Source organism: Sander vitreus, chromosome 14 (assembly GCF_031162955.1).
Source record: "Sander vitreus isolate 19-12246 chromosome 14, sanVit1, whole genome shotgun sequence".
Taxonomy (NCBI): Eukaryota; Metazoa; Chordata; class Actinopteri; order Perciformes; family Percidae; genus Sander; species Sander vitreus.
In genome coordinates, this window is record NC_135868.1 from 17,899,096 (window position 1) to 17,924,439 (window position 25,344).

At 40.7% G+C, this 25,344-nt stretch overlaps 1 protein-coding gene across 3 annotated transcripts in view; it reads left to right on the forward strand.

Moving 5' to 3' along the window:
• The window catches only part of vps50 (VPS50 EARP/GARPII complex subunit), a 118,862-nt gene that overhangs the window by 30,830 nt on the left and 62,688 nt on the right, over nucleotides 1-25,344 (forward strand). For all 3 annotated transcript variants that reach the window (XM_078267279.1, XM_078267280.1, XM_078267281.1), the window contains exons 10-13: nucleotides 4,517-4,559; nucleotides 5,504-5,602; nucleotides 9,383-9,523; nucleotides 23,847-23,979. In XM_078267279.1, the coding sequence (XP_078123405.1) occupies nucleotides 4,517-4,559; nucleotides 5,504-5,602; nucleotides 9,383-9,523; nucleotides 23,847-23,979 (416 nt within the window). The remainder of the gene's footprint in view (nucleotides 1-4,516; nucleotides 4,560-5,503; nucleotides 5,603-9,382; nucleotides 9,524-23,846; nucleotides 23,980-25,344) is intronic.

Genomic DNA, 25,344 nt, shown 5'->3' on the forward strand with positions numbered 1-25,344 from the left:
GCCATGCTGTGATGGTGACTGGAAGTTGCAGTGGTCCATCTTACTCTCAGGTGTTCCCCTGAGCACTGGTCCGTTGGATTCTTTTTCTCTCTTTCATATGCTCTTCCAATACTGTTCAGTTTGGTTTACCTCCTGTTACTCTACCACACACTGCAATGTGGGAGTACAAAAGAAAGTTCTTTAATGAACAGGGCATTTATCTTGTTGGTCTCTGCTCCTCTGGTATCTCCTTAGTGTGGCTGCCAGAGCTGAATGCCTTTGTTTAGCACTCTCCTGGGTCTTGCATATGGACATTCAGAGGCACTTCTTTAGTAGCCAGGACTTGACATTGACCCGTTCACCCCTCTGTAGTGGAGCCATCTTACTTACTTTGTGTGTTTTTTTTATATTGGCTTCAAATTGTGGTTTCCACTGAGGATACTGGCTATGACTTGCCTTGCTGAGCTTGTAGCTGAGAATGCCTGGTGTTATCATTGCTGCGGCACATACCAATTTATTGGATCCATGGCAGTTTAGTTCAAAGTCCGATATTAAGTAGCCCCTTCTAAACTATCACTCTGATGTCAGCATTTTGGTGTCTAGCTCATCTTTCCATTTCTCCACATTGTGCTTACTGGACAATTGTTTGAGTCTTCATCAGTCTCCAGTTGTTGTGACAGCTTTCTCTTTACTTTGTTTGAACATTTGTTAACTATCGGTTTTCAGTTTGTGTAGATTCCTGTTTATCACTCATCTATAATATTTCTCTCACACACAGGCAGAAAAAAAGGCTTGCAGTGCAGCAAGTTTTGAAATGGCATGCTCATTTTGTTACCTGCTTTGCAAACGACCTGTGGGACTCAATCTGCAGTCTCTTCTCAGTTTCTCTGCTCCCTCCTCCTCACTCTCCTCACTCGATAACCCAACTTATGCTTAATTAGCAATTTGTTAAGGACACTGTTTCGCTAGGGCGCCTGTGGTCTCAAAAAGCACAACATAAGTGCGGGCTGACCTGAAAAAGACCCCAAGCAAAGTGGGGACAGAGGCAGAGAAACAGTGGAACAAAGGATGATTATGAAGGGGTGCAGTGCAGGGGCAGTCACAAGGGAATTGAATTGGTGTCTTGGGATGGGCAAAATAGTTGTCTTTCACTATGGGAATCGCCTCGGCGTGACTAACTACGGAAGCTCCAATGACACCACGTCTGTCCGTGACAGACAGGTCGAACTGTGCTATGGCCACGCCCCCTCATATAATCACAGTTGACCAGCTTCTTACAAATCATTCTCACTTTCTTCCCGTGAAGAAACCATACTAAGCTCCCTCAGCGCTTCTAGGCTAGCTTGGTTGGTTATCTGCTAAACAGTTCACAGACAGACCGTTAAGGACTACGTCGCCGAACGCAGTTCCTGACCCAGTCTGGATTTGCTGAGTAAGTACTTCGCAAGAAGTTTCTACCTCGTGGTTACACAGTTTGAAAGCAGCGTCCGCGTCAAGGCGAACTGCTCTTCTGTCGCCTAGTCGGTATTTGTTTATCGGTTGCTTAGCTGTGTAACTCTTTTACCCTCTGGCTAACGCGTTACGGCAAGCCTCCCTGGGTTTGGTTAGCATTCCTTTGTTAGCCGGACCGGATACCTTGAGTGAGCTAACGTGTTACGACGGGCTAACTCTTTCGGTACCCGGTTAATGTTAGCTCGGTCTAAACCCTGTGTGCTAATCTTGCTGACAGGCTAATGTGTCACGACGCTCCTGCTAAGGTTGTATATTTACGCCGTTTTTCTTCCTTTCCTGTCACCATGTCCTCTGCAGCGGCCCCCGCCAAAGGGTTGTAACCGAAGGCTAGTGAGGCTGTATCCCACCTGTGCCCCGCGTCATGTGGGGCATCCATCTCGGACAGGGACCCTCCCCCGATGTGCATAGCCTGCATGGGCGCTAAACACGCTCAGGCAGCGCTGGCTGACTCTCAGTTGTGCACCCACTGTGCGTCAGTGCCAGAAAAGATACTGGAAAGGCGACTGAGGGTGGCGGTGGCCAACAGTCATGACCCATGTCTGTCAGGAACCCCCCCGAAAGCCACAAACAGTACCCATCAACTGCAAGCTACACCTAGCAGGGCGGACATGATGGACGAGGAGACCCCGGACATGCCTCCACTTTTCAAGAATGTACAGATATGCAGCACAGTCAGTGTGCTCTCTAAATGCAGTGACATTGCTGGCTGCATACCAGACTCAGGGGCACCTAACCCGGTCCACTGGGAAGAAATCTGTGTGGTGAACAACCTTGTGCTGCGCTCCTCACATGGTGCAGTGCAAGGCTGTGGCCGTGTAATGGGGCTCGCAGTCGCAGGTGAGAGGGCCTTGTGGCTGAACCTCTCGGGCCTGAGTGACACGCAGAAAGCAGAGGTCATGGACTCAACATTCAACCCCACCAAAGGTCTGTTTGGTCCAGCTCTAGAGGAAATGAGAGAGGACAGCACCCTCAGAAAACAGGAAGGCGAAGCCTTTGACCTCTGCCTGCCCCAAAAACAACAGAGAGATGGCTTTGCAGTAGCAAAGGTAGAACACGGAGCTGCAAGGCCACAGAGACAAGCTGCTGGTCAACAGACTAGCCAGCAGTCTCGGTCAGACAATCCCAAGCCATGGGGGAAACACTCCTTCGCTGCTGTGGCAGCAAGGAGTCGCCCCTCCCACCCCGGAGAGGGGAAGAAGAAGCGTCCAGCCTAACCCCCCCAGCTTCTCCCTCCAACCCTCCTATAAGGAGGAGGAAGGTTGGAGATGTAGAGCAGAGCCCCGAGGTTTGTGGTTCAGGGGCCCTGGTGTTTCACAGTTCTCCACGGGCCCCCTCTCAGTTTCTCTCCCCCCTTATCCAAGAGGAGGAGAGTCAGGGGCAGAAAGTACCCCAGGGTCACCAAGCACTTTCACCATGTTCAAAAAGGCAACAAATAAAGCCTGCATTCTTGCATCCAGGCGCAGAGCCAATGGGGAAATGCTCCCCTCAAAACAAAATAAAGCACACAATAAAACTGACCCTACCTGTCTGCAGTTTGCCCCAGAGCTCTCTAAAGCCTGTTTGCGGCCCAACCCAGCCTTTGTGCCGAAGGTGGTGGAGTCAGCCTACAGGTGTCCCTCTGTGGAGCTCTTGACTTTTCTCCCACCTCCTTTCTCCTCAGGAGAGGAGCAAAGACTTCACATGTTATGCCCTGTCCGGGCTCTGCACATGTATGTGAGTCGGATGGTTGGGTTCAGAAAAGCGGATCAGCTGTTTGTGTCCTGGGCTACTCCCAGTCTGTTGCCAGAGTCTGTCCCGCTGGATTGTGGAGGCCATATCATTGGCCTATGAGTGTAAAGGTTTGCAGGCCCCCCAAGGCCTGGGAGCTCATTCCACAAGGGACATGGTCACTTCATGGGCCCTTTTCAGGGGTGTGTCAGTGAAGGAAATTTGTGCTGAGACAAGCTGGGCTACACCTCACACTTTTGTGAGGTTTTACAGGCTGGATGTTTCCGGACGTCCTTGGCACAGGCTGTGCTGGAGGCTACGGCGCGGGTCAGTGTGACTCTTGGTTCAATATGATTTTGGCTTCGGAAGATTCATGCAATCGCCGAGTGGTCTATATCTCCCATAGTGAAACACTGAACGAAGTTAGATAAAGAACTTTAGGTTACTTAACGTAACCCTGGTTCTTTGATAACAGAGTGAGGTGTTTCACCAACACGTCCCTCCTTGCAGAGACACGGAAAGAAACCTATCTGGAATGATTTGTAAGGAGCTGGTCGACTGTGATTATATGAGGGGCCGTGGCCCTAGCACAGTTCGACCTGTCTGTCACGGACAGACGTGGTGTCAGTGGAGCTTCCATAGTTGGTCACACCGAAGCGATTCCCATAGTGAATCTGAGCACACTCCAAGGATGCGTAGCGTAGTTTTTTTTTAATCTGTAACAGTCTGGTACATGCACAGACACACACACATACACACACTTAGAATACAGCTGCTACACTTGAAACACAAAAAAATTCTCATCTTACCAACATATTAGTTGGAAATACATCTGTATCTCATACTGTTGGTCCCTTTTTGCCATGCTTGTATGAAAGAGCTTGATGATAAAGTGGTTCTGATTTAGATGATTTTGTTAATGGAAATATAAACTGTGCCATATTTTGGTTCCTATAATAGTTACTCAATTAATAGGTTCATAGAAGAGGAATTGAGGGCAATTATTTTATTTATCTGGTAAAAATACAAAAGATTTGCTGGTTACAGATGCAACGATCCTCTTGTGTTTCACTGGAAATTGAGAAGATTTTGAATTTTTGACTGTTGCTTAAACAACAAACAATTTAAATTTGCTCGTACTCCAGTAACTTGGGATGGGTATTTGCCATTCATTTTGTCATTTTAAAAATGATTTCTGAGATTTTATTGACATTTATATATTAAACTGACAGATACATTAATATTAACAACTTTGTAGTTAGTTGACTCCATATTGTGCTTTAGAATTAAGGAACTAACCCCTTTTTTCTCCTCACAGCGAACTGAATTCCAAACTACAAGACACTCTGGAGCAAATAGAGGTATGTGCCTGCCTTCCTGCTTAATCTCTAATTCTGTTATTTGAGGGCACTATCAGTGAAGAGACTTTTAGCAGTGAATATGATTATGCTCTAACCTTGTTAATTTTCCAGAAGCCCTCATCTGAAAGAAGCAATTTATACTTCATTTTGACATTTTCATAGTTTGCCTTTCTCATTCTGGGTCTGCCAAATATTGACACATTCAGAAAGGCATTATTGTCAGTGTGCAAGCACGGTAAATTATATCTGTTTCATCTCTAGCTGTGTCGTGATATTGGGTGTGATAAATGGTATGCAAAGCAATTTTCTCTGCACCACTGCTGCTGCGCTTGAGTAGATTAATTACTTACAGTTCCGTCTGTACACAAGAAACAGCCGTGCATGAACACACACCTACATAGCCATGCGGCAAGGTGCTCGTTTGTTTACCTGTCAGCATGAGTTTGTGAATAAGCAAAGCAAAACACTTCCACAGACACACACACACCAAGAGTACAATTTTAGTATCTAACACCTTCATCTTAAGAATGCTAAAAGCCCTAAAAACTCAAATATATATACATAACATATACAGCATATTCTGTGTGTAATGCATTACACAATAGAGATGTCATTGGTTGGCTGTCAGCCTGGTGCGTAACATCCCTTAATTTCTAACTGTTTTCTAGTTGCAATACGTCATCAAACACAGCAGCCCCGCCGCCCCCCATTTCAGTAACCTAACAGTCACTAACTTGTGTGGACACACACACACACACACACACACACACACACACACACACACACACACACACACACACACACACACACACACACACATCCAATTGCCCTTGGCCTCATGTGGTAGCTAAACACTTGCATATCTATATCTAAATCCCTGGTCTTAACGTTGATAATCCCTCTCTTTTCTTTTCCTTTTGTCATCTATCTATTTCTGGCTCCAGGAGCAGCTTGATGTCGCCCTGTCGAAGACTTGTAAGCACTTTGATGTTTCCCACTACACCAAGGTCCAGCTGGCCTACACGCTCCTTGGCAAGACACAGGTCAGTGGTTTGACATGTCTACAGGGTCACAGGGAATGGTTAAACATGACTGGATGTGATGGTCCAATTGTTTTCATCACTTACGCCATATGTCCTTTTGTTTGACTCTAGTCTTTCTTTTATTGGGGATTTTTTAGAGGGGTTGAATGTTCATCCTGGCTGTTCCTCTCCTTAACTTTATTTCAGGGTTGTGTGCATTCAGTCGGCAGTGCTGTTTCCTTACTTTTCCCACCATTTAGATTAGAACAGTATAAAACAAAAATAATCTCCCACAGACAGGCTTGTAAACCATCAAGGGAAACGAGAATGTAATTTGGTTTATTGAAGTTTCTCTTTTTCTGTTTTTTCCCCTTTTTGCTTCAGTGGATTGTTTTCACTCCAGTGAGTGAATTCAAGGTCTCCTCATTGGAGAAGAAAATATTTTAGGCCACAGGGCATGCATGCCATCATTTGCGATTACCTTATGCTCTGTTTACTGTCAATCAACTGACACCCACAAGAAGGAACAGAGTTCTCCGAAACAATAAATTAACAATCTTTGGATAATATAAAATAAGCACTCAAAACATTAAAACAGCTGAGGCGATATGGTCAAAACATGTTTGATTGTGACATGTTTTGCTGTTTATTTAAAGCTGTAGAACATTTATGTTAAGAACAACATAAAGACAATACTGTAGTTTCTGTTAAAAATGACTGAAGAGAAATATAATAGACCATAACCTTAAGTGACACAGATATTATCTTTTATCACTAGGGAATTTCTTTCTTACTCTCCTCATCACTTCTTATATCCCATCCCAGTCCTCATATTTTTGGTCAGAAAGTGTTAATCTCTCATGCTAGGGCCTCTCTCTTTAATAACCCATACACTCCACTACCATGTCCAACAGCTCACTTGGCCCTGATATCTTTGTTCTGCTTTGACTTGCATTTCTTCTTCCAGTTCTCACCTCCCTGATCTTATCCTTTATGCTATTTTTTTCTCCAATTCCCTCCTCCAGTGTACCAGTGTTCTCTGGTATGGGTAATCAGTCATGAACTGAGTTGTATATTATTGGGATTATAAATTTTGTGCTTACATAATCTTTGTCATCCTTGAAATATTTATTACTTTTTTACTCCAGAGAGTAGGTGGCCCAGTTATAGCTGAAATGAGTAGCCATCCAGCTATGCACGGTCATTTTGAGCAATGATGAGGCTGCCATGTCTGAAAATAACACATTTCGGTTAAGTTTATATGGACTTTGGGATTCCACAAATGCTGTTCCATTCCTTATTCAGCATTTTGAGCCCCTGCACCTCCTGCACTGGCACATTTTCGCTGAGCCTACAGGTGAATGTAATATGTAAAAAGCCTGTGAGGGTTTAGTGCTCAAGGATTATGGTGGATGTTGGAGCTGGGCCAGATTGTACTAGATGGATGTAAATGGATGGATATACTTGCCAGTCTAATATTGAGGTACATTGTGTATGAATGTTCTGCAAACATGGCATTTTACTGTACAGATTTAAAATGTTATATTGCCAGTGTAAATTCTGTGAATTGATGGCATAGACATCTACAAAGCCCACCACAATTTAACCCCCTCCTACCTCACTGACATCCTGCACCAGCATACTCCTACCTGCAACCTCCGATTAGCCGACGGCAACCAACTGGGGGACAAGGCCTTCTCCATTTTTACCCCTTCCCTCTGGAACTCAATCCCCCAGCACATCCCTCAGTCTTTCAAAACCACACCCAAACCCAACTATCAGTGCCTTCTAAAAGTGCCCCTTTTAAAGCACTATACACATTAAATGTATTATTATTGTTATTATAAAATAAAGTTATATCACCTTCTCCACATTACACTTGGCAGCACTATGTATTTTTTTTTGCCGATTTACAGTAAAAAAAAAAAAGAACTTGTTGAATTGACTCTTGACCCAAGCAACCAAAAGGAGCCTCATTCTCATCCTGGCACTCACACACAACGCACATATTCTGTCATTGTTATTCGAAAAGCCAATGTTGATGTTAATAAATAAGCTGTATGCCTCTTGACATTGAAGACATCCTTGAGGTGGAAACTGAGTCACCAATGCTTGTTGAGAATGAAGTGGTGTTGTTATTACTGTTATAATGAGCATTTTCAGACTCAAAAGCTAACTAAAGAGTTGTTCTTGACTGCCTCTTGCCACTGCCCCTAAGGGCTTGTTGTTGCTTTCCTTCTACTTTTTTCTTTTGCATGCACTGAATCAGTTCTTCACACCCTCTCTGCATATGTGTTTCTCACAGTCAGCTATGATCTTTGTCTGATTTTACTGCAGTCTTTCTTTTTACTGCAGTAAGTGAACACACATGCACAAATGACCACTTTTAATCTGACACTTTTCAGTTGGATACATAAATGAACTGTGTCATCCAAGAGGTAATTGGCATCACAAGGGTCTTGACCTACAGTAGCATACCACCTCAGACCATTTGCATTTGTTTATAAGTAACTGCAGAACAATGAGTCTATTTGCTTTTGCAGTTGATTGATAATTATATCTAAAGATGATGGTGATTATTAAGATGCGAGTTGCTATAGTTGCCTTCCTTTTTCTTGTCTACAGTCCATGCTTTGTGCAGCCAGCCATTTTCATGGTGTTTTTTTGGACGTATGAAGTGAAAGAAATTTTTAAATTACATTAGTGGCAGCAGGTAGTCAGAATGGATGGGGGCAACATTCTGTGGTCTTGAGCTTGCAGTAAGACTTGCTGCACTACAATTACCCTATGGGGCTTTGCTCAACACTGTGCCCATGTCTCCTGCGACTTTGGTGTCCTCAATTCATTAGGGTCTCGTAGGGAGACTATGGGTGAGAGCTGCAAAACAGAAAATGATCATAAATGTAACTAGAGAAAAAGGGAATGGACTTGAATTGTCAAGGCATAAAACAGGCTTGAGGCTTGATGTTCCACAAACTAAAACGTTTAGTTACAGTGCTCCAACTTCATGGAATGAGTTTTAAAAGCAGCTAAAATTGCAGGTTTTTATTTCACATACTGAATTCAAGTCCTACCTACATCAAATATACCAACATGTCTGCTCTTGTTTTTAAAATGTGATTTTCTGTTTTTTATTTCTTATTGCTGTTATTTGTTGTATGTTAAAGTGTATTTTTTATGTGCTGCCTTCTTGGCCACGGCTCACTTGTAAAAGAGATTTTAATCTCAATGTGATTTTTTTTTTTTTATTTCCCCCCCCCCCCCGGTAAAATAAAAAATAAATACAATGGTTGAGCAAGATTATACTATAGATATTTTTGAAATCATGGTTAAGAGCAATGTTTGGATTTACATGCAAAATTAAATCCCTGAAATCCTACTTTGCCATTAATAAGTTGTGCTTTTGTTTTTTTAAAGCTGCTCTACCATACATGGCCATACATACACTTATATGCCTCTGCCATTTGTTCCTTGCTCTTTTTGCTTAATGACACTTTCCACAGCAAACAGCTGGTTTTAGCGATGTGAATTATGGAAACTAGAGGCAAAATTGCACATTTTCACTTGGACTTGAACATTGCAGTTCCCAGGAGACAGCTTTGCCCATTTCCCTCATGCCACATTGTGTAGCTAACATAATATGTCTGCAAATAATTCTAAATATCAAGTATACAGCATGTCTCCAAGAAGTTTGCGTTGCAATTTCCCTGCTGTTTGCCTTTTTCACAGATCCGCATTGGCAGATGACAGTGTCATTTAACATAATTGTTTTCACAACAGTGTGTTTGGCTCTCTCTGCAGACTGCTATGGACCAGCTGCACATGCACTTCACCCAGGCCATCCACAACACGGTGTTCCAAGTGGTGCTGGGATATGTGGAGCTATGTGCCGGAAACGCTGATACCAAATTCCAGAAGATGCAGTACAAGGACCTGTGCACGGTAAGGAGATGAGTGTATGTGTTGGTGTGTAGGTTGTCAAATTATTCCACCACTATTCACCCACTCTGTCTGCAAATTTAACAGCCAGATTTGGCCAGACAAGGTTCAGTTCCCTTTGCTAGATGCCAGTGTGAAGACTAACCCCTTCAGTGAAAACTTATTAAAGAACAAAAACACCACCTGCAGAGTGCTGTGATGAAAGGACATATGACACACACTTTGTTACTCACAGTATGCCTCTAGCTTTCTTATTGCCTTGAAGCCAAGCGAAAAATACCTTATTTCATGACAATGGGTTCCACAAATTCTCCTTAATAGAGTGAAACAAAGGTGTAGAGGAGAAAGTCAATCAGAGAAAGGAAAGACAAGTATATCTTAGTGTAGCCCCTCACTATGAGATAATTAATCTTGCTCACAATACAGAACCAATGCACTGCAGCAGCAGCACTTTTTGATTGGGCTCTCCATACTGGTCCACACGCCTCAGTTCCCTTTCTGTCTTTTTCTTTCCCTCCTTGTCAATTCATCATTAATTTGCTGGGAGTGAGTTTTTCCCCCCAGGGGCTGTGACTGCTGTTACAGTCTGACCTACAGTGTACAGGGGTATACAGAGGTATAGGTAAAGGTTATCCCTGCCTGATCAGAGGGTACAATTTGTTTCTTTACAGTCTCCCCCGAAATGTCAACTGTCATAGTTTTTTTTTTTGCTCCCTGACCCTCTAGCTCCTTGATGTCTGACTGCACAGCTTTTACTGAGGGCATTGCCAGTTGTGCTTATATGTACAATGGCCTGCCCTTTACCTCTTACCTTTGTGCTACCTCTCCTCTGCTTCTCTTCTCATCTCTTCTTCCCCTGCTTCCTGCTTCTTTTTTGTCTTTTTATGCATGTTTTCCTACCCCTGGTTAGGAAGTGGCATTGAAGGAGCAATATTCAATTTATAGAGCTGGGGGTTCAATGGTTCAGGGGGTCAATGGTAGCCTCCATTCAGGATGGCTGGCAGGATGTTTTCAGTGTAGGAGCTGAATCAAATATTTAAACATAAGTTTCTCTTTCACTTTAAACTGGGTTTGAGCACATTTTTTTGTGTCACCAAGAAAAAAGAATTTTTTTAAAGTGGGATTTCAATAAATATGAATTTGCTTTGTTTACATTGATGGCCAAGATAGGCATGCAGCAATCACTCGTACAGTAGCACACGGTGTATGCAATTCCCCACCAGAAGACTGTGGATTTAATGAAGTGATGCTGATTACATGTTAATTACAGTGGGGAGAACAAGTATTTGATACACTGCCGATTTTGCAGGTTTTCCTACTTACAAAGCATGTAGAAGTCTGTAATTTTTATCATAGGTACACTTCAACTGTGAGAGACGGACTCTAAAACAAAAATCCAGAAAATCACATTGTATGATTTTTAAATAATTAATTTGCATTTTATTACATGACATAAGTATTTGATCACCTACCAACCAGTAAGAATTCCGGCTCTCACAGACCTGTTAGTTTTTCTTTAAGAAGCCTTCCTGTTCTCCACTCATTACCTGTATTAACTGCACCTGTTTGAACTCGTTACCTGTATAAAAGACACCTGTCCACACACTCAATCAAACAGACTCCAACGTCTCCACAATGGCCAAGACCAGAGAGCTGTGTAAGGACATCAGGGATAAAATTGTAGACCTGCACAAGGCTGGGATGGGCTACAGGACAATAGGCAAGCAGCTTGGTGAGAAGGCAACAACTGTTGGCGCAATTACTAGAAAATGGAAGAAGTTCAAGATGACGGTCAATCTCCCTCGGTCTGGGGCTCCATGCAAGATCTCACCTCATGGGGCATCAATGATCATGAGGAAGGTGAGGGATCAGCCCAGAACTACATGGCAGGACCTGGTCAATGACCTGAAGAGAGCTAGGACCACAGTCTCAAAGAAAACCATTAGTAACACACTACGCCATCATGGATTAAAATCCTGCAGCGCACGTAAGGTCCCCCTGCTCAAGCCAGCGCATGTCCAGGCCCGTCTGAAGTTTGCCAATGACCATCTGGATGATCCAGAGGAGGAATGGGAGAAGGTCATGTGGTCTGATGAGACAGAAATGGAGCTTTTTGGTCTAAACTCCACTCGCCGTGTTTGGAGGAAGAAGAAGGATGAGTACAACCCCAAGAACACCATCCCAACCGTGAAGCATGGAGGTGGAAACATCATTCTTTGGGGATGCTTTTCTGCAAAGGGGACAGGATGACTGCACCGTATTGAGGGGAGGATGGATGGGGCCATGTTTCCCTCAGTAAGAGCATTGAAGATGGGTCGTGGCTGGGTCTTCCAACATGACAACGACCCGAAACACACAGTCAGGGCAACTAAGGAGTGGCTCCGTAAGAAGCATCTCAAGGTCCTGGAGTGACCTAGCCAGTCTCCAGACCTGAACCCAATAGAAAATCTTTGGAGGGAGCTAAAAGTCCGTATTGCCCAGCGACAGCCCCGAAACCTGAAGGATCTGGAGAAGGTCTGTATGGAGGAGTGGGCCAAAATCCCTGCTGCAGTGTGTGCAAACCTGGTCAAGAACTACAGGAAACGTATGATCTCTGAAATTGCAAACAAAGGTTTCTGTACCAAATATTAAGTTATGCTTTTCTGATATATCAAATACTTATGTCATGCAATAAAATGCAAATTAATTACTTAAAAATCATACAATGTGATTTTCTGGATTTTTGTTTTAGATTCCGTCTCTCTCAGTTGAAGAGTACCTACGATAAAAATTACAGACTTCTACATGCTTTGTAAGTAGGAAAACCTGCAAAATCAGCAGTGTATCAAATACTTGTTCTCCCCACTGTATATCTCAGTTGTGGTCTGAGGAGTTCTTTATCATTATTGTGGGGTGAGAGCTTTCTTGCAAGGACATTTGGCTTGTTAGCTTGTCCAGTGGCAGCTGTTAGAAATTATGTACTCTACTCCTCTTTTTCTTTTACCAGAGTGTCTATGAGTGCATCAGACAGTGACACTATAGATATACTGTACTACAGGATTCTTGATAGTAATACCAGTTTATCAACAATCCAATTTGCTTTTTAAATCTTATGACCATATAGCTTAAAGTGCATGACCTGTCAAGGTACAGTATCAGTGCAAGTACTGATACATACTCTATAATATATACCTTAATTATATTTCAGTGGTATTGTAAATAAGGTGCAACATTACAGTCAACTCATTTAAAAAATGTTAAAGACCTACCTTTTTAAGAAAGCTTTTAATCTTTAAGTCTTCATAGTACTGCATCGCCATAGAAACCCTCCTGACACACTACTTTTTTTTAAACTTCTTTTCTGACTAGCACTTTTCTCTTTCTCTATTTTGTTAAATGTATTTTTATGTAGCTAAATGTATCCTATTGTATTTTCTTCTTTTATGCCCTCTTAAACATGTAAGATGTCCTTGTGTATCTAGAAAGGCGTCCGCCAAATAAAATGTATTATTATTATTATTATTATTATTATTATCAGAGCAGTAGTTCCTTCCTGGAGAGTGTCTCCATGAACGACAGCTGTTAATATCTAAGTTGGAATTTTTTGAAATTATTATAGAGACTTTAATTTGCTACCGTCAGGGAGTAATCCACCTCAGCTAAAGTTTGAGATTGCGTTATGATGGTGAAAAAACGGAGTAGACAACAAAGCTTCATATATAAATTACGCTTGTTTTTAATCCGTTATCTTAAATAAATTTCGAAGAATGAGATAAGACACAATACCAGATAAATTGTTTCAGATTCTTTTCACAGAATAATATGCCTCACATGAGTCTTTTTTTTAGTAGGGAAATGATTGGACTACTTTAACTTCAGCTATCTTTTACACACTTTGGAGATGTTGTATGTAGTTCATATTCGGTTAAACAAAACAAACTTCCCTTGAGCTGAAGTGACATTTAACTGTCCATATCTTTTTGTTCTTGTCTCTTTTTTGTTTTGTTTTTTCCCATGGACTTAACTGCCATTAGGCTTACTGGAAATCTGTGTCATGGATCCCCTGAAATAATGTGTGCATGCAACTGTACAGTAGTTACAGACGCATCCTAATGTTTACTTGTGTTTAATAGATACCCTGCCAGCACTGCGTGTTGCGCCTGGGTGATCTCTCTCTTAAAAACACACACACACACACACACACACACACACACACACACACACACACACACACACACACTCACCCACCAACTTTAGATTGATGGCATCTGTCTGTACACTCTTGGCTGCACATCCACACACATGCGCACACTCAAATGAGGTATGTGAACACCCATACACAGTTCATTTGTGTTGCTGACAGCATTTGCAGTCTGTCTGCAGAAACTTTTATGGGGCGATGAAGTGTTTTGCTTACTTTTAGTCCTTATGGTAGATTATTGTATTGAAGACACTTATCTACCTGCCTCTACAATGTCGAAAGGAGAGCTAACCGAAGTACCCATGTGAAATATGTGTCTATGTAGCTCATGTGGTACACACACACTGGACTGATGTGGTTTTAAAGAAATGCTAAAAATCTGACGATGGGTTTAAAAACTTGTCCTTTTTTAAGATTTCTTAGTATTTTAAATGCCCTTCAGTGTCCCTCTCTGAGGGTCCTTGGGAGCATAAACATTTATTGACTAGTTTCCAATGTCTTTCTGGCTAGTGTAAAGAATGTATCTGTGAAAAGTTCTCTTTCAAATCGATAGAGAATGTGGTTGGGGGCTTTCCTCTCTTTCAACAAATACCATTGATTTGCTCTTGAGCATGGCATTGGACCCCCACATGCTCCAGTGAAGCTGCTCAGTAGAGAATGTGTTATTGTTGTGGAATTGTATCAATACAAAAGTTGGTGTTTGTGGAGAAGAGCAAACTTTTTCAGCTACTGTTCCCTTATAAATAAAGGTTAAGAAAATGTTAGAACTACATTAGACCTCCTGAACTTGCCTCTTAGTTATGCAACTTAAAATTCAAGAGAAATGGGAACACTCAGAAAGGTCAGTTCTGATTGTGAAAGTGTCTTATTAATTTTACATCAACATCTCATCATTATTGGCCAGCCTCATTCCTTATCAATCCCCTTCTCCGTCTGACTTTTCTCCTGATGGAAATAGGACAGTTCACGCTCAGAATCATAGGAGGTTTTCATAGGAGAGAATGTGACTGTAAAGGCTGAATCATATGCTGCACTGCGCTTTCATATTGTATGAACTACAGTAGTTATAGTAATTATATTCATCCGGCCAACTGGTGGCATCATAGACTGAAAAATATCCGACAATTGGAATACGCTATTGATTCTGATAATTCCACTAGGGCTGAAACGATTCCTCGAGTAACTCGAATAATTTGATTACTAAAAAACCTTGATGCAAAATGATTTGCCTCGAAGCTTTGTTTAATCAATGTTACCAACGTTGTATCACTCACTGTGTTTCCGCACGGATGATTATTACTGTCGCACACCGGGCTGACGCTGCTGGCGACACATGCCATGAAGGACGGCGCAGATTACAAAATGAAGAAAGAGCGTAAATAGTTAGGGGCTAAGAGAGGAGACAGGCTGGAGAATATGACAGTGTCCAAAGTTTGGAATCAGTTCAAACGTAATTAAAACGAAAACTCTAGCAGTGTCTACTGCAAAATCGAACTAGCTTACGACAATAATAGCACCCCCGCAGACCTCTCTGCGTCGCCTCAAACCCCCCTCCGAGCCCTCCGCCGTAGCTCGACGTGCACCTCTAAAAATTGATAACCTTGCGTCGAGGCGACGCAGACCGCAAGGACTGCAATTGGTCAACTCGTCCTGTGTGTTGATAGTCGGTCACTTCACCAGCAAGCAGTACTTTGTGGGCAGTTGTGCTAAAGTTTGCTTGCTAAAATAACTTAAACTGGCTGGGGGACACCTCACAAATAACCTCAGACTTATTTTCTGGGTACAGTAACTAGGTCAATGGATTTTACTGTGTCTATTTCTCGATACTTTTTACAAAATCTAAGCAAGAAAAGGCCAAACAAATGAGATTAATATTTTAGCACGAAAGTCTATGCGGTTTGCCATTCTAAGTACCATTTTGGTGGTGACCGACACAGACATACCCCCTAGCGTTATGGCGGTGAAATGCACCGATGCAAAGCAACCCCGACACAGAACTCCGAAAGGGTCACGACCAGTGATGGGAATAACGGCGTTATAAATAACGGCGTTACTTTTTTCAGTTACGAGTAATCTAATTGACTACTCTTCCCATCTTAATAACGCTGTTACCGTTACTGCCAAAAAATGCGGTGCGGTACTATATTTGAAGCTGTTTTTTTCATCAGACCAACTAGATGTCTGAGTCAAGGCCGAGAGACAAAGACTTTTTTTTTAATGTTCTTCCTTGGTTAGTGGGCAGTGCACGACGCAAGCGCATAAATGCTGACGATTGGCTGAGGTTGAGTAAAATGTCATGGTGCCCAGTTGAGGCCTGTTGAGGTGTTGTTATTTGTATCGATCCACTATATAAACATAATATCTACATACATGGCATTTGATTGGAGGCTAGTCTCACTTTGTTCCACAGCAACATTAAAATAGTTTAGATTTGTCTACATTGTTTCTGTTAATAATGTATTGTATTAAGTGTCCATTTCATTATATTATTCAGATTTATCATAAATAATTGAACATGCACATGTATTTTAAGTTCTGTTAAAGAGGGGTGGAGGTGGGGTCACATTTGAGCATTTAAAAATTTACTTGAAAGTAACGCAATAGTTACTTTTTGAAGTAACAAGTTACTTTCATAATTTGTAACTGAGTAACTAATTTAGTTATTTTTTGGAAAAAGTAACTAATTACTTTTTAAAAGTAACTTGCCCAACACTGGTCACGACGCCGTAGGAGCGACGGCATAGCTATGGCGTGGAGTTGATGCAGAAGCATAAAACAGCCTTGAGTCTAACTTAATCATCCATTCCACGAAGCGGACCCGACAAAAGTAAATCACAGAGTCGTATGGACGATGAAACTACACCAAACACAACAACTACCAAAAACAAAGACAAGAAAATACCAAATAATAATAACCACAATTTGATCTAAAGAGCCGACTTGTTGACTATCCCTTCGGAAAAACAGCTGATTGTTGCGCACCATTTTCTCTCTACTCTCTCTCTTCACGGAGAAACAGCTGATCAACGATCTACTAGTGTAACAGAGCTGTGTGACATTGTAATCAAATATATAAATGAAAATAGGTTGAGTGTAACTAATATTTACATATAGGCCTATATACAGATCAGTCTCAGGTTGAAACTTGTAGTTGTGAGTTAAGTTGCACAACTTAAGGTAATGTTTATGTATGTTTACTGTATGCCTTAGTTTGAGGTTGTTATTGCATTTCAGGAAATGTTTTCTTTAAAAACAATGTAATATGGCACTTAAATGCACTTAATATGTTTAGTTTTTTTGAGAGATGATATTGTAAGCAATGTAGGCAATACAAATGTTTTTTCCGAAAATTAAACCAAACTATTGTATATTCTTATATCTATACTTCCATAAAACAAAATTATTTCTTATCCGATTACTCGATTAATTGATGGAATAATTGGTAGAATACTTGATTACTAAAATAATCGATAGCTGCAGCCCTAAATTCCACTAAGTCATATTGCAGGCTGTGATGAACATGGCAGCATCTAGAAGCTGCTAGTGAGGCTTTAGCCTTTCAGTGTTACACAAAGCCGTTAGCTCTACTCATCATAGAAAAATCACCCCAATAATATGAAACGACTGCTCAGTAACCCATAGTGATTCATCCCACTCAATCTTGTGCAGTGTCCCATTATTTTGATATAGGCTGACCTTCAGTGCAGTTGTATAGCTGAAAAATTGCTATTTAGCGAGGCTGTGGAGGGGATGCATACACTGTTGCTGCTTCATGTAAAGTAGTGCCATGATTCTAGGCTGGCTTTTGCGTTTAGTTAATCATAGCTGCTGATAGCTTCATTACAGAGCAAAACTAATCTACTGCCAAACATTGTGCATCTTATCATCCCAGCTCTTATGGATGAAAATTTGTCTCATGCTGTTTGTTGTTATTACTCTGTCACAGTAGCCATAGACATCTAAAGACTGCAGCTGTTCATGATATCATGAAGTGTTTTTTTATTTTTCATGCCAGGATGCCCCATTCATTAGATTTTATTTTCTGTTCAGTTGCTCAGATCATTCTTGTGTGTTTCTGGGGAATCTGTGGTTTGAATTGCCAAAAAAATGAAGGAAACAAATCTCCCTCTGAATGCCATGGAGACTCAGTCAATGCCTTTGACAAAGACATGTGCAATGAACCTTGTTGTTGCACATGGCAAATTTGTATGATGAAGCCTGTTAAAGTAAAACATGAAACAGGGAGCAGATGATCGAAAACGTCCCTCTGCAAAATCCCCAGTCTGGTAAAAGCCCTCGACAACTGCATTCAAAGTAATAAGGATTAAAAGGAGCATTGCCTTAAACTATTAATTGAATTATCAGAAGCATTTCATAGTGTCAACCATTATTATTTTTATTTAAAAAAGTTTAAAGACGTTGGCTTTGACAATGGCATCAGTAACTAACAACTTGAGGAGAAACAGCAAACCAGTTGTGAGAAAGACCATCACTTTAAGCAGACTGAATTGGCTCTTTACGTTATACATAAGAAATAGGTTTGTCCACTTTTATGTCAGTCAATCAACATTTATTTATATAGCACTTTACAGTAACCAAAAGGTATCCAAAGTGCTTCACATCAGAAACCAAGACTAAAACACACATCATATAACATATCATACAATAAAAAGAATGACACATAGAAACAATAAAATCAGAAAAGGTTACATATAAATAGGAGTGGGAAATTGTCACACCACTACTATGTATTAAAAGCCTTTCTAAACAGATAAGTTTTGAGTTTAGACCTAAAAAGCGCTACATCTGTAGTCGTCCGAATTTCAGGGGGTAACTTGTTCCAGAGTCTCGGGGCAGCGACTGCAAAAGTCTGATCACCCCACCGTTTGTACTTTGACCTTGGGACTTCTAAAACCAGCTGATTTGAGGACCGCAAGGACCTGTTGTGCTCACGCAGGGTTAAGATCTCGGACAGATACTCCGGGGCCAGGCCGTTTAAGGCCTTGAAAACAAACAATACAATCTTAAAATCGATTCTATAACGCACAGGGAGCCAATGTAGGGTGTAGAGAACGGGAGTGATGTGTGCGCGTCTAGATGTATTTGTTAAAAAGCGTGCAGCAGCATTTTGTACAAGTTGAAGTCGTGAGATGGAGGTCTGGTTCAGACCAACATAGAGAGCATTACAATAATCTAACCTTGAACTAATGAAAGCATGAATAGCCTTTTCTAGATCATGCCTGTTAAGGAAGGGTTTAACTTTAGCCAGGAGACAAAGCTGGAAAAAGCTCATTCTAACAACATTGCTGATTTGCTTGTCAAATTTCATGCTGCAATCAAAAGTAACCCCCAGATTTTTGACAGCTGGCTTAAGGTATAAAGCCAGGGCTCCCAAACTCACAGCTGGACTGTTAGGCATACCTGAAGTACTAAAGACGATACACTCAGTTTTAGCTTCATTCAAATGAAGAAAGTTTTGTGAAAGCCACAACTTAATATCATTAATACAGCTAAACAGGGAGTCTAGTGTGACACTGTCATTCGGTTTCATAGGCAAATACATTTGTAAATCATCTGCATAACAATGAAAAGACAGGTTATGTTTTCTTATAATAGCCCCTAAAGGCAACATATATAAAGAAAACAGGATGGGGCCAAGAATAGAACCCTGGTGTACCCCACAGGAGAGAGGAGCAGTTGACGAGGATAAGTCACCAATCATGACAGAGAAGAAACACGACAGTGTTTATGTGAGAAAAATGAAGATTCTACTTCAGGAGTGTGTACTGTACTACTCTGGCACAGCAGGTCTACAGATTGCTGACCATGTTTTATCATCTCTTGCATGTAAATCGGTTTATTCTTTTTTCAAAGGAGAGGGCTGTGATTTACTTTTCCTAAAGGAAGTGAATCAGCGAAATCAAGGTTACCTACCCTTGCTTGCACATCTTTCTTTCTCTTCTCTCTCTAAAATGTGTGGCATTTCTTTCATGTGCACTCCTCCACAAGCCCACACACAATTTAAAAAAACACTCTGTGCTTTGTCTTTTCAAAACCTCCCTGACACAGCCTGACATACTGTATGTTATGTGCATAATAATCATGGGTAGCTGTCTTCAGAAAACCAAATGGCTGAAAATAGATTCCAAGCCTGCCTCCTCCAAGCTCTCATCACGGTGCTGGTTTAGAAGGCTGTGTCAAGCAAGGTGTCCTTTCCCTGTGTACTGTAGGTGTGACATGCAAACACTCTTATGTCAGTTGTAGCATTCCTGTGCACTTCTGCACTACAGCGCACTTCTGTGTCGGTGTACTTCTTCTCATCAAACCCACTAAAGAGATATATATATATATATATATACACACACACACACACACACACACACACACCTCTTACCCCCACATCGTCTTCCCTCACTTCAGTTGCCTGGCAACATGATGCTGTGATATGGTTGACTGGTGGAGAACATGCGATATCAAATATAAGCCTTGTTTTGTCCAAACTGGTTCATTCGCTTACCTATCTGACCTGTTTTGCTGGAGCCGGTTTGTAACTGATCTTTATCTCTTTGTTTGTTGTTTCTTTGTTTATTTCAGGTTGGTCTCCCACGCACTTAATTTATTTTACTGTACATGGAAATTATAATTCTAGCATAGTACCCATAGTAGAAAGTATACAATAGTAATACATGTATTGTTATTATATAATATCTGTGTCAGTGCTAGAAGTTTGTCATATTTAATATCGGATACCCAAAAATAGTATACCCAGAATACTGTAATATTCTATCTAGTATGAGTTCTATTGATATTGAAGGAGGATTAAAGTTGTTTAGCTGTAAATATCTAACAGTCCAGCGTTATGATTGATATTGTTTCTTTAGGAATCATGAGAGTGTTGTAAAATATTCACCTATAAGCCCTCAGAAAGAAAACACACAAAGACAAGTTTGAAGCAATGATATAATTGAGAAATACAATGTGCCTTACATTCTGTTTCTGGAGAGAGGTTTACCCACTCTGATGAATCATGAAATACTTTTTCACAAAAGCCAAGATTACTTCTTTACTACCGCAGTGCTGTCATACTATGTTGGACCTGTAGTGCTCAGGCCAATAAAGAGCCACATTGAGAAGTGCACCTGTATATGCTGTTCCTAACATGAACTACAACTAGACAGCAGTAGATTTACTTGAATTAGGCCACAGCTCACAGAATCTGCAGTGACATAACTTGAAGAGATATATATGATAGATAAAAGATAATCCTGTTTCATCATGCTTATTTATCCTGGTATTTTGAGCACAGTATTTTACAGATTTTATGTCTTATTTTAAGGCTTTCATTTTGCTTTCAAAATGTTAAATGTCATTTTTTCAGCCCTATGGTGTAAACCAACAGGGAGGAAAATAAAGATGCTAAATGTGTTCCAATTGTTCCCTGTCTTACCTAATGGCTGGTTGATACTTTGTTCTGTGATTTGTGGTGTTCATGGCGTTCAAACAGTGCTTATACTCACTACCAGTATCCGGTATTGTAATGTCAATGTATTGTAGTAAACACAGCTTATAAATGACTTAAATTGTTATACACACCTGACTGCACATCCTGCAGTTGCCACTGGTGTGATAGACTGCTTTTCCTAAAAAAAAAAAAAGAAGCCTTAATTACAAATTCCACTTCACTCATTTTATGACAACAGTTTGTTGTGTTCGCAGAGGTGTAGAGGTTTGTTGTTTTGTTGTTGAATTGTTAATTTGGAGTTTAGTTGCCACTGTTATGATTACAAACACATCCTCAGTAAGAAAACAGTAATCAATGGCCATTGTAGTAAAGGTATTAAAACTTCTTAAGTTTGAGTACAGTTAAAACAGATTCAAATGAGGATTTATTATACTGGTAAGAGCATAATTGACTATCGTCATTGGAGGGTTTGTTGTATTTATTGTGCTATTGAGAGTGGATGGCTAAAAGTCTGATGTGCATTCAACAGTGAAATGTGTATTACCTTACTTCCAATATTTGTGCTTTTTTTGCAATATATTACTAACTTCTTTATCTTAATGTTGACTATACTACTTTTCCACTTTTCATTTGAAATGCTAGAAATGGTTGATTACCTGTTAAACTTTCATATTCAGTGTAGTTACATTTCTGAGAAATGGCTGTTTCAGTTCATAGCATTTCAACACCATCTCTGACAACAGTGCTTGACAGCGGTGGAGGCTGTTGTGCAATGTAGCTGCCTTGGGCAACAGCTCTGTCATTAACATATTTTGAGATGGCGGTCGCTACATGATTTCTTGCTGATGGCTTACAGTTGTGAATATACCTCAGATGTCTCACTAAGAACTGTTCTGTTGAGAGATTGTCCTGGCAAGTGGTAGTTTGTCACTCAGGGACACTGACATGCCAGACGAAGGCGCGAGACTTGACTCATGTTAGTTTGTGCACAGCTGCGGTCTTTATTGCAATGCACTGTTTTCTCCCTCAGCAACCGTCAGTTTGTGAAGCTTGTGTTGTTTATATTTCCAATGCTTTTGTGAAAGGAAACACAGGTCTGACTCTGCAACCGCTTATTCATTATCATCGTTTAAATGAAGTAAAGTGCGGTGGCTGTCAACCACACTGTTTCATCTGGCAGTGATGAATTTGTCTCTGGACATGTTGACAGGACTCTATTGGCGAGTTATTCAGAGCCTTGAAATGTGTCAGTGGCTACTATTGTGCCAGCTGCACTGTTCTTTGGTGGGCCAACTTTTTATTTAACACACACATTTTTCCAGGCTTTCTTGCCTCCTAATAGCTCAGTCAAGTCTTAATCTGTTGGATGTGTGAGTACTTTCTGTCATACCTGTTAGCGGTCTTGTTTTGGATTCAGCACCACTGGGATATTTTACAAAGCTCAATGCAGTTGCAGTTATTCCATTGGTATGTAGCTAATTATTTATATATCATAAAAAAAAAAACAAAAAAAAAAACATAGGTCAACATTATTAATCTCATAAAAGACATACAGAAATAATAAAGTTGCCATTTTATGAAAGCAATATACTGTATATCGATGACGTTTCACTTCTGGGATTGTTCAGGTGCCGCCAGAAATTCCGCCGGACGTCCCTCATTTCAGCCGGATGTCCGGTACCTTCCACTTTCTTTGTGTTAGCATTTTAAACTCCGGTCGCTTTATAAGGACTATGGTTAACTGCTCCTCAGATCTCTGCAGGATAAATCCAGACATCTAGCTAGACTATCTGTCCAATCAGAGTTTTCTGTTGCACAACTAAAACAACCTTTGAATGTACACGTTCCACCAAAACAAGTTCCTTTTTGGGGCTATTTTGCAGAGGCACCGTTGCTCCTTCCGCCGCCCAAGGCAATTGTGATTGGTTTAAAGAAATGCCAATAAACCAGAGCACGTTTTTCTCCCATCCCGGAATGCTGTGGACTCGCCAGACCCTCCTCTGCAGCGCTGTGGAGGAAGGTCTGGCAATGTGTGACTATGTATGCAATAACTCACTTCATGCCTTGGGCCTATGAGTTTTATATCACAGCTGATGTTTTACTTTCTGATGCACAAAGAGTGGTTGAGTATTTACCTGCATAGACATATTATATATTTACAGTACTCGCTCCATGCACTACATCATTGTCCTGGGAGTGAATAGCTCTGTGAAATCCATTTGAGAACCCAAGTTGTCATGGTTTGATATAGTATAATAGCTTACCTTTTGTTCACCATAGATATTTTACACCCTCTTAATAACATCATTATTTTAATCATTACTTACATTAATTGGCTCTTACATAAGATGTAAGCGTTTCTTGTGACACAAAAAATAGATGTTTTCCAACACAGTGTCCTTGACTGATGAGTATAAACAGGCTTTAATTAGATGAAACACAGAGGACAGCTGAGTTGCTCATTTTTTTTTTTTTTTTTTTTATAAATCTCTTGCTGAATCTTGTAACTTATTTTAAAGTAGTCCAGCACTGTGTTTCATAACTCCATAACTTTTTTTTTCTTTTAGGTAAATACAAGCGTATAGAAGTATATGACACAGAAATACTAAATATAACACTGCATTCATATTAGAAAGTAGAGAAGTGCATCAGTGACCTTGTTTTCATCACTTCTCTGTTGGCAGCATATAACCCCGGACAGTTACATTCCCTGCCTGACAGATCTATGCAAGGCATTGTGGGAGGTGATGCTGAGCTACCACCGCACCATGCAGTGGCACGAAGAGCATGACAAACAGGAGACCATTTCAACTGCAGGTAAGAGACTATACCTGTTTAACCCTATGAACTTTGTAATATTTCAGAATGGGGTTATAATAAGTGACAATACAACAAACAGGTGCACAGTTCTCTGTAGAAGCATACGGATTCAGAAATAAAATATACAATGACAACTTCTCACATGTACCAGAGCCCATAGAGAGGGCACATGACTTTATTCATTTTCACTCAATCTCTCCTTTCTTGTTATTTTAAATCTTGCTTTGTCACCTGCTTTTTCGCTCTAGTTTTTACTCCTAAAACACCATATCTGCTCTCTGTACTCTAAGCTGGAAAAGTAACACAGATTCTGTTAACAAAAACGTGGTAAAAATTGGGTCAGCTTTCTCCACACGCTTAGGAGTGCCACTCTTTCCTGGCAGTTTGATTTCAACATACAGCAGGTTTATCAGCTATATTGCTCACAGAAAGGACTAATTGAATCGTGGTGTATGAAAATAGGAGAGAATATTGAATGTGTGCTGGTGCATCTGTGCAGCACGGACTGTAGTGGTACGGGTACTGAAATGGCATGTATTTTTTTAGCATTTACTAAGCTCCCTTTTAGTGTAGAGGTCATTAAATTAGTCACTAGTCACTTTCTCTGTGGTGCAATAATACTGTTTTTTGTTTTGTTTTTTTTACAGTTTTTTATGTATTAATTTCTACTTTTCAATGTCATTTAGATCCCAAGCTTCTACCTGTTTTATCATTTTAGAAAATAAATAGCAAGTTATCCATTCTTTTTGTACATTTTGTGATGATAACAGTGTAAAGTACGCTGACTCTCCACTGGAAACTCCGTAAAGCTGCACTCAAGTTACGGCCCATTAAGAACAGTAAGACTGAACACCACATCTGTCCAAACCCAAAGCTTATGTCTGGATCAACAAGAAAAGTCTTGCTTGTGTCGCAGCTTCTATCCATCCTGCCTTCAGTCAGCCAGATGTGAAAACATCAGCCTCGAGAAGCTTAGTTGTCAAGGCAATACATACTTTGTGGTTTAGCAGTAAGCTCCACAATAAATTGAATTTCTTACCAATGTAAGAAAAGAAACCATACTGGATTTGGTTTATAGCACTTTTCACCTCATTACTCTTTGTATCATTTGTATTACTAAAGACTTTGTCAGATATTAGCTGCAAATACAAAACTGTCAAATTAGCTGGTACCTTCCTACTGCGTATCGAAAGATAGCTCATTTCCATTTCCTGTACTGTACAGAATTCATCGCAAATGTTTCGCAAATGGATACAAAGATGGTTGGTGACCTGCTATGTCCTCAGCATCCTTCGTTAGATCCTCCTTGACGGGGAAAGGACATACACCATGTTCCCTTTTATGAGGCCCATCTATCATCTC